This window comes from Pungitius pungitius, chromosome 5 (genome assembly GCF_949316345.1).
Source record: "Pungitius pungitius chromosome 5, fPunPun2.1, whole genome shotgun sequence".
Lineage (NCBI taxonomy): Eukaryota > Metazoa > Chordata > Actinopteri > Perciformes > Gasterosteidae > Pungitius > Pungitius pungitius.
Window position 1 is genome coordinate 11,545,878 of NC_084904.1, and position 9,968 is coordinate 11,555,845.

Here is a 9,968-nt window from a genome sequence, read left to right on the forward strand (position 1 = left end):
AGTCAGTTTGTATTGGGGGCCTCTGATAGACATTAATGCAACTTGAGGGGAAAGGTGCCAAAATCCAGAGGTTGAGCAATAGTACAATTTTATAAAATGATCTATTAAATTGTACATTTTCATTGTCCATGTTAGCTCTCTCTCTCTCTCTCTCTCTCTCTCTCTCTCTCTCTCTACACCCATCCATGTCTTGAAATCCTTTTGATAAATCATCATAAATATATTTGTACCAGATGTGTGGACTCGAGTCATGTGACTTGGACTCGAGTCAGACTCGAGTCATGAATTTGATGACTTGAGACTCGACTCGACAAAACGTACAAAGACTTGCAACTCGACTTGGACTTGAACACCGATGACTCGTGACTTGACTTGGACTCGAGCCTTTTGACTCGAGAAGACTTGCTACTTCCCATGAAAACTGGGGGTAAACATATTCACACCACCGCGCCGCTCTGTTTATCGGCATCTGTCAAATAAATGTGCGCCACCTGTATGCGAGAGCGCGCGCTGCCTGAATGACATTCAATCACTGCAGTCTATTTGACCTTATCAACGAGACAGCTCGTTCATGGTTACAAAAATCGGGATTTTTGAACCCGGATTCAGACTCCGATGGAAATCCTCGCCAACATTATGTCAACGTCCGTTTTAAAGTAGTGTAATGAGCTGAGTTATTGTTATTAGTTAATCAGTTATGCAGATGTTGCATGTGTTCACGTTATGCTCTGTTACCAGCTGTAGTTACGCGAGACAACCCGAGTTTTGGGGGTCCGTGTATGCGGAAGTGTTCGTTCGGCGTGGTGACGGCCAACAGTGACAGAAGTTGAGTTGTTTTATATAAATAAATGCAGCGGAGTTGCAAGCCAGTCATCGCCTCCTTATTTACGCTGCAGCATTGGGGTGAGCGTTACAGTACTATAACACAGTCACAGTCGATCCACCATTACCCTTCCCTTCGTAGTCTAGGTCTGTGAGGCAGCGCACCATCACCCAGGGTTCCCCGTCCCCACTATAATAAGAGGACTTGAATTGACTCGTAAATAAAATGGCACGACTTGTGACTCGACTTGAGACTTGTTGGCTTTGACTTGTGACTCGACTTGGGACTTGCTTCGTCTTTGACTCGACTTGACTCGGGACTCAAGGGCAATGACTTGAGACTTGCTTGTGACTTGCATAACAGTGACTAGTTCCCACCTCTGATTTGTACCATAACAACAGTGCTTAATGGTAATGCACATGTTTTACGGGACATTTGTGAAAACTAGCTTTTAGATCTGGGACATTTACCTAAAGGGATTGAGTATAAATAACAGTCATAAATTGCAGCGCTATGATAATACAATATGGCTCCGGATCTGTTGTCTTTTGTTATCATCTGTTCCGCTTTTATAGATCCAGTTAATCCAGTTAGAGTGATCAGCACTGATCCTGTGGCACTGACATGGTCAATCAAGAACTGTTATCCTCAAATGACTCGGTCTAATGATCATGGGATTGCCTGTAATCAAAACATTGGATTGTGCCTTTAAATGAAATATCAGTCAAATCCGTACATCGTGTAGCATCATGTAAATTACAGTCTGCTGAGCCTTAGCATGTATGCATGGATTACTTTATGGGCCTATGGGGCACAGACGCACGGTGTCAAAGCAACCACAGAAAAGAATAACTACAAGAAGACCAAAGTGATGAGTAACAGCTAAAAAGACACATAAAACAGTGACAAACATTCACTAAACCACAGAGAGATGCGTAACCATAACAAAGAGACATATAACAGGAAGGGTTGGGCCTTTTGGAAATTGGTGTGTGGGGCACGTTGCCTCATAATCCGTCTACGTTAGTGGGTATAACGTTTTTTGGCAATAGGCATTGGATACAGTCAATAACATTATATCTGTCTGACAGTTGCTGCAGACAGGCGCATTTAAAGCGCAATCCAAATCGTCGCCGTGAGAGCAGTTTCCCTGACACAGTGCGCCCTGCCACAAAGTCTCATGAACCAGAAACTCAACAGCAAAAGGGTGAGAGTTTAACTAGAGTTTAACTAGGGTAATCAGTGTCAAATTGAATTTTTTTATGAAGAGCTATCAGGTTATTTTGTACTCTCCCCTGATCGTCACCAAAGAAACCAAACAGAGTCCCTAAGCAGTCATTGCTGGGAGGCTGAAGAAAATAATGAGCTGCCCACAGCTGCTGAGTCATCGCTGTGTGCTGAAAGATGTGCCTGTTAGTGCTGGAATTGGTAGATTTGACAAAGCTGGCCGCTTGCGGACCACCTCCTCTAAATGGCACAGTCCATTGCAGAGAGATAATCAGTGGAACGGCAACAGGAGCCTGTAGGAGGTCCCTTGTAATTACTTCACCTCAGGGATACCTGTGAGCCAGGGCCTGAGGGAGAGCGTCTAATCTGAATACATACGCACAACTAACAAACAAGCACATTTGATAATGTTGAACACATCATGGCTCTCAACAGGACCAAAGATCAGGTGCAAAAAAAAACGCCTGTCCTTTCCGAACACAAATCACCGTGGTTCAGTCATTCATAAAGAGTGGTTCTATGTGAAATGGTTCCCTTGGCTTTGAGAAAACGAGAAAGAGGACAGACCGCTACATAGCATATATTGAATAAATCATGGCCATTCTCTCCAGGCTTTATGCAAGAAGTCAGAGGGAAAGTCATCCATGCTGCACAATCATTCAGCAAAATGAATGATCCACCATCCTACTGGTTTATGTATTACTGCATTATGTGGACTCTCGGCAAGATGTAAGTCAGCCGACTTCCTGCACTAAGTCTTCATGAAGCTTGTGGACATGCAACACTTTAGGAAAAGACAAATAAGACTGACACATGGTAGTAAGAAGTGTAGCTCAGAAAACTGAGCAGGTGCGTTGGAGTGGAAAATTAACAGCGTCAATAGACAACCGTATTGTGAAGGCCGTGTTGAATAAAGCAGCCAGTAGCAGACTCTGAAGCTCTACTCAAGTAGTCTACCTGAGCCACCTCTCAGACACTGATGTATTATGGACCAAAGGTCAGGGACACATAGATGTGGAATAGTCACATTGCGTAAGAAACCTTTTGCATGAAAAAACAATGTTTTATTTATCAGTTTGTATTCCAATGATTTGGTTCGCTAAAGGATCTGGACTTTTTTCCACAGGTCTTTTAACATATAGGAAAATCTTCAGATTCTATCAAAAATAAAGTTTAAAAAAATCTTATTCTACCATGACACAATCTCATGATCAATGTGCAAACAATCCAACAATACAGGTTTTTTAACAAAACAAATGAGTAATTTTTCCTATTAGTACTGTGTTTCATTGTTGATTGTTTGCATGTCATATTTGGGACCTGAGGACAGAGGGGAGTCTCACCATGCACAGGAGGAAAAAGAGAGAAGGACGAGACATCGATTTAGTGTTGTTGTGAATGTGCCTTTCTTATTTTGTCACAGAGGTTTCACTCTCTTCGCATCTCTTAGTGGGCAAGCGGTCCTCTGCGACGTCCTCAAATCACCTTGTAACTGCACCTGTCCGTCGGCCGATGTATGGCTGGTTCTTGCGTTTTGGAGCAAAACTCTCCTTATAGATATTTAGTATGGTCACACTCAAGGACGGTTGTTGCTCCCTCTGATGCTCTCACTCGCTGTGTCCTCCTTCAGGGCTCTCTCATCCCTGCATTGAGCCATGCATACCAGAGCCACCATTCCTCTAACAAGATTCTCTATCTCGGACACCCAGCTCCGTCACCCAGAACAAAGCTTCATCTCAGAGCGAGAGGAAAGCAGGCTGACGGCTGATGAGAAGAGCGCGAGCCGGTATGGGAGGGGGTGAGGAGCCTCTGCCACAGGGATTTATTTCCCGCCCTAACAGGTCATTTTTTTTCTAGGTGGGCAGATGGATTTTCATCCTCTTGAAGCACAGTTCCAGCAAGAAGTGAAAAGACAGGGGGTTGTTTTAAAAGGCTACAAAGGGTCACCTCTGGAGTGTGCTTGCAGTTAATGCGTCGGCTGGTGTCAGCTGGTGAGGAGCACGCCAAGCAAACTCTTCCTTTGCATCATCTGAAAGATACTCGGTGGAAACAAGTGGGTTGTATTTTTTTCTCACAGCTTAATGAGAAACGTAATTCACGCTCCATGCATCCCAGTTATTTGACAACACTGATAATGGAGATAAACGCATGCTGTAGGAATCTCTCTTATCAGGGAGGGTCGGGTCTCTGGGGCGACGGTTCCAAACTTCCCTTTCTGCGCATACAAATTAATGAACCTGTTTGCCAACATTTATTTTGCTGCTGTTGTTCTTATTGACTGTATTGATTGGTTTCCTCTTCCTTAAAATTGCAACATTGGTTTTAGCAAAAGAACAAGGCTTAAACTGTTTGAATTAAGCTATTTCATTTAGTAGGAATGCATCACAGATCATATTAATATTAATATTTAATAATAACTTTTCCTGAGACTGCTCCATTCTGACAATAATCCCAAAGTGACATGAGGCATTTAATTGCACACAACAAACAAAAAATAAAAATGAAATTAGCCCTCATCATCACAGCAGCCTCTGTTTTATCTGTTTCCACAGCCGTGGGGGCTTTAGCTGATATAAGCATATGCCAGATGGGCATAGAATTGGTCCACAAAATGACCCGAGGGCAGTTCATTTCCTGCCATCTTTTCTCCTTTTTCGGTCGCCCATATCTGCAATGTTTCTCGACTAAAGCCAATTCTAAACTCAATTGCAGGAGCATATTGAGCAGTGGCAAAGATATCCCTGTATGGCCTATTGTGATTCAAGCCACTGGACAGCAGCCAGATAACGCAATAGTTTAGCGTCAATTAATTATGTCAACCCTCAGTTTAAGAAAAAGAGATCTTGATTAATTACGTCCACCCATTGGTTTATTGGTAACAACAGACCAGTAAAAAATGGCGGTTCACTTTGAAATTAGATCACGATCGAAATGTCAACTTCACAGAAGCCTTGTTAAATGGAAATCAATATTTTCAAATTAAACCGCAGATACAAAATTCCAAGGAGGTCTAAAAGCCACTGCCTGTTCTGAATCATTGGTCACAAAACGGCTACTTGTTTTTTTCTTTGTAGATTTGGGTTATAGATAAACTATCAGTTGTCGAAGCAGACTTATAGTCTGGAGTAGCCTTTGGGTTAAACTGCAGCCACAGTCTTATGTTTCCCATGATGCAACACGGGGCACCTTGTTATGAAAAGGTCAGCGCCTCGTTAACACCTACAGTGCGTCCATACAGCCAGACGGAATTTGACTTCAGGAAGTCGAGTAGCTGAGACATGATTTAGTGTTGGGTTCATTTCTCATGCAATAGAAAAAATAAAAAACAGTGAAGGCTCTATTTAAATGTATTTTTTAATGCCACCAGCACCTTTTTGCATGCAAGGTTTTTTGCATTATGGAGTGAAGGCTTCTAAGGCAGAGAGATACAATAAACGTGTCTTGGTGCAGAAGGAAAAATGATACAGCGCTGAGTCTGATTAAAGCCACAGATGACCATGGACATGCCTCGACGATAAGAGAGACGTTCTTTCTTCAGTTAATCCTTGGCAGCATGTTGATTACATATCATTGTGGTTTCTTTCTTCTTCTTTTTTTCACTGAATGTCAAACAAATGCAACATACTATTAGCCATAATAACATGCTACAGCTCTGTCTTTGCTTTGTGGTGGAGCACATGAATAACAGTGAAGAAATAACGCAGCTCAAGCACTATCCTCCAAGGTGAAGCTGCTGTGGGTCAGAGCAGCATTGGGGCTCTGTGGTGCTAAATGAGGTTACTGTGCAGCTCCACAGCTCAATGGGAGCACAGTGTGAAACATAACTTGACAAATTAAAAAAAAACTAAAATTCAGAAGGACCTACGTAATCTTTAAAACATAAAATCTTCCACGCGTTGTTCATTCATAACTTCCTCTGCCATGTCTGTGGCGTCAGCATGTTGTTGCAATGACAGGCTGTGACTATCAGCTCGGCTGCCATCTGCTGAAGATATGTATAATAGTGTTGGCTCTGGCACAAAGCCAGGAATCAATCCTTATCACCACAGGCTCTTCCCAGCTGGTGGAGGGGTATATTCTCTATAAATAGTTTTCTTTTTTAATCATAAAAGACACTAAACTAAATACCAATGACAAGAAGGAAAAATGCAACAGGAATGGAAAGATGACCATGGTAATAGAAGGCAGGAGTAAGAAGTTAAACTCCATACAGAGCTTCATAAACATATAGATTTGTCTATGGCATTCACAAACTGGATTGCACGAGAAGAAATCTTGATGAAGGGGATTTTGAGGCCAATTCTCTCCAGTCTTCAGGGGATTTGCAGGCTGGGATGTTTTAACCACATAGAAATGCTGCCCTCTTCTGCTTGTTGTATGCTTGTAATAAGATACAAGATTCAAGATATTCATTGTCATGTGTGCGGTTATCAAAGTTACAAATTCTTATAATGCAATGTCCTCCTTCCACATAATTACAATAAAACACTAAACAGAGAAAGATATTGGAATGAACGAGCATAATCTAATAATACTATGTATTAGTATTTAATGTAGCATCAAACCAATTTTGCATTAAGATTATTGCTATTATGTAAAGGATGAGCAACCCCAATTTCAATCTCATTCTTAGAGATGTCAATAGCTTTGGCGAACACTGCCACCAAGGCCGAACACCTGTTTTCATATCCATTTTGTGTTTTCTTACTTACTTACTGACAATAAACTATGATAACCCAAAAGAAATAGGGACCAATTCATTTATATTTTATCTAATTAAACAGAGTATCAAATAGGTAGGTTTGAAATGGAAAAATCATTGTTTCACCTACGGAAACATGAATATCAGCCCTAAAATAAGCAAATATCCATTTGTAATATGGTGCCTGTTAAAAACAACTCATCATAGTACACCACGTGACAGATTAAGTCAGAAGTGTTGCGATGGTTTCAGCCTCGCCTGGAAGGCTACACTTAGGGTGGCACTGTACTGTGTTTTGTACTAACCAATCAGAGTCCTTTACGAACTATTCGTTGTATTGCTGCGTTTTCCGCCAATCAGCAGCACTCTTGTACATCTTTTGACCAATGATATTCCAGGATGTTCAGACCAAGGAAGTTGGTGACGTTTCATGTGTCTACATTTTGTACACAACTTTACCGACGAACGAGAACAAGTCAGCCGCCTTCTAGTCGTTAATTGGTCGGTGTTTTAGAGTCACATAACGGAAGAAGATTTAAGTTGACCTCAGCTTCCGTTAGCTTACTTTCGGGCTGAATCTCCTTGAACATGTCTTCCTGCCGGTCAGCGCGAGCCGGGGTGGACCTACGCGGCGACCCGCATCACTAGAAGATGGAGGGGTTGACCCGGGATTGTCATGGCTGCTGCTGTGAAGGCGTGTTACACCAGCGGCCGCTTCCTGGGAGGATGGTGCCCGCTGCTGTGTGTCCTCCTCGGCTTTCTAGTGGCCGTCCTGATGCCCCTGGTGGGGGAGGAGGACCGATGCTGCGCCTCCCTGAGGGGCTTCGCGCAGCTCCGCTGCCAGCTGTGGGGAAGCTCTCCGCAGCCTCCAGCTGTGCAGTCCACCAGCCTCACCGTCCCTTTTACGGCCCTGGATGTTCTGCCTCTGAGGTCCAAGCCGAGCAAAGGTACCAAAGCCCCAGTGATGTACTCATCCACTTGTACAAGATTGTTGAGACAAGATTCCCCTAAATGTCCACTTTCTATGCATGTTGATTCTCAAATACAGCTGCCTTTACATATAATGGTCACTGCAGGAGCAAGGTCCTCAATCTCCAAAGTTTCTTTTCAATGCCCTGCACATTGTCATTGCAGAGATGAAGCTGGAGGCCAAAGCGGCGCTGCAGCTGGCTCTTGAGATGAGGAAACAGGGGAAGAAGGAGAAGGCTCACAAGCTGCTTGTGCACGCACTCGTCATGAATCCAGACTTTGTGGATGCCCTAACGGAGCTGGGCACCATTCTGGAGGAAGAGAAGGATGTTGTCCAGGCAGACCACCTCTACACCAAGGCCTTGGCCATCTCACCGTGTAACGCCAGAGCCCTGGTCAGCCGGGACCGAACTCTTCCCCTGGTGGAGGAGATCGACCAGCGTTACTTCAGCATCATTGACAGTAAAGTGCGCCGGCTTATGTCCATACCCAAAGGCAACTCGGCCCTGCGCAGGGTGATGGAGGAAACCTACTACCACCACATCTACCACACGGTGGCCATCGAAGGCAGCACGCTCACTTTGTCCGAGATCCGTCACATCATCGAGACTCGCTACGCCGTCGCCGGGAAGAGCCTGCAGGAGCAGAATGAGGCCATCGGCGTAGACGCCGCCATGAAGTACATCAACACCACGCTGCTGTCCAGAACAGGGACCATGACTGTGAGTGACATCCTGGAGATACACCGACGGGTGCTCGGGCACGTGGACCCCGTGGAGGGGGGAAGGCTGCGCACCAGCCAGGTGTTTGTGGGCCACCACATCCCACCACACCCCCAAGACCTGCAGAGACACATGCAGGAGCTGGCGCAGTGGCTCAACAGCGAGGAGGCCCTGCAGATGCACCCTGTGGAGTACGCGGCCCTCGCGCACTACAAGCTGGTCTATGTGCACCCGTTTGTGGACGGGAACGGACGCACGTCGCGGCTGCTCATGAACCTCGTGCTCATGCAGGCGCGATACCCGCCGGTCACCATCCGCAAAGAGCAAAGGGCCGAGTACTACGCCGCGCTGGACACGGCCAACGAGGGGGACGTACGGCCGTTCATCCGCTTCATAGCCAAGTGCACGGAGATGACGTTGGACACGTTGCTGATTTCTACCACCGAGCATGCGGTGGGCCTGCCGGGAGCCAGCCAGGAACACGCCTGCCCTGACTGCAAACAGACCATCCCGATTCACAACTGAGCCGGAGGCGGAAGATCGGAGCACTTTCTTAGGATTGTGTTTTGTTCCCTAACCCTTTTGCTTCAATTCATTGGGATTCTCCAGGGTGTTGAATAGAATAGTTACACACTGTTAGTGTGCGATGATATGCCAACAGTAGGGATTATGGATTTCTATTACCATCAGAATACTACTGGTGAGGTGAGGATAGTTTTCCACTTGAGATGCTTCAGAGTGAAGTGTGGAAACATTCAGGTGATTATCATCTTTGAGATAAAGGTGATGCCTTTAACACTGTAAAGAAAATTGTTTCATGTATATGATTATTTATTTTAAATTAAGTATTTTTACAATTGACAAGCTTGTGTAATTTTGAAAACAAAGATGATCTATGCGACTTTATTGAAACAGGAAGACAAGGGTAGAAGGTAGATAATGAAACAAGCTGGTGAATAAATACAAATTCACCAAAGAAAAACTCCATTTAGTATTTTTCTTAATACCAAATTCCAAACTATGACCTCAGAACTTCTACAAAACAGGAGCAATGTGCACCAACCATGTTTTAGTATTGACACAAAACGTAAATTGACTTTAGAGACCACATATTTTACGGTTAGGCCACTGTGGTGATAACAATACATATAGCTTGTATTCCATCTATTTTGAAAACTTATATGAAATTTCTATATAGAACGTTATCAACACTAACATAACCTAATATTCAAACTTGAAAAGCTGACAACTGAGAAATTAAATAACTACTTCAATTTTCTAATTTTGTGTCAAAGAGCTGCAGACTCAATGTCATCGTGCCTGGATTTGAGGAAATCAACCAAATCTGTTTTTTGTAGTGTACTGTACAACAGATTCACATGTACCTTTCAGCATTCAGTTATATATCTTGACCAACTCGTGCCGGGGCAGGAAGTTAACTTATTTCTTTAATTATTAGCCAATAATTCTCATAATTATTCTTCAGACCCCAAATCCCCTGCTGGAAAGTGCAGGGCAAATGGTT

The 9,968-nt window shown here is 43.9% G+C and overlaps 1 protein-coding gene across 1 annotated transcript; it reads left to right on the top strand.

The window, feature by feature from the left end:
• The first annotated feature begins 7,148 nt into the window (after positions 1-7,148).
• Positions 7,149-9,439, top strand: ficd (FIC domain protein adenylyltransferase). The gene is made up of 2 exons (XM_037482619.2): positions 7,149-7,699; positions 7,887-9,439. The coding sequence occupies exons 1-2, from the start codon at positions 7,429-7,431 to the stop codon at positions 8,966-8,968; spliced, it is 1,353 nt and encodes a 450-aa protein (XP_037338516.1). The 5' UTR covers positions 7,149-7,428; the 3' UTR covers positions 8,969-9,439.
• The last annotated feature ends 529 nt before the right edge of the window (positions 9,440-9,968 follow it).

Coding starts and splice junctions, on each gene's coding strand:
- ficd (XM_037482619.2), top strand. CDS start 7,429: ATGGCTGCTGCTGTGAAGGCGTGTTACACCAGCGGCCGCTTCCTGGGA. Junction 7,700..7,886: donor GAGGTCCAAGCCGAGCAAAG/GTACCAAAGCCC, acceptor TTGTCATTGCAG/AGATGAAGCTGGAGGCCAAA.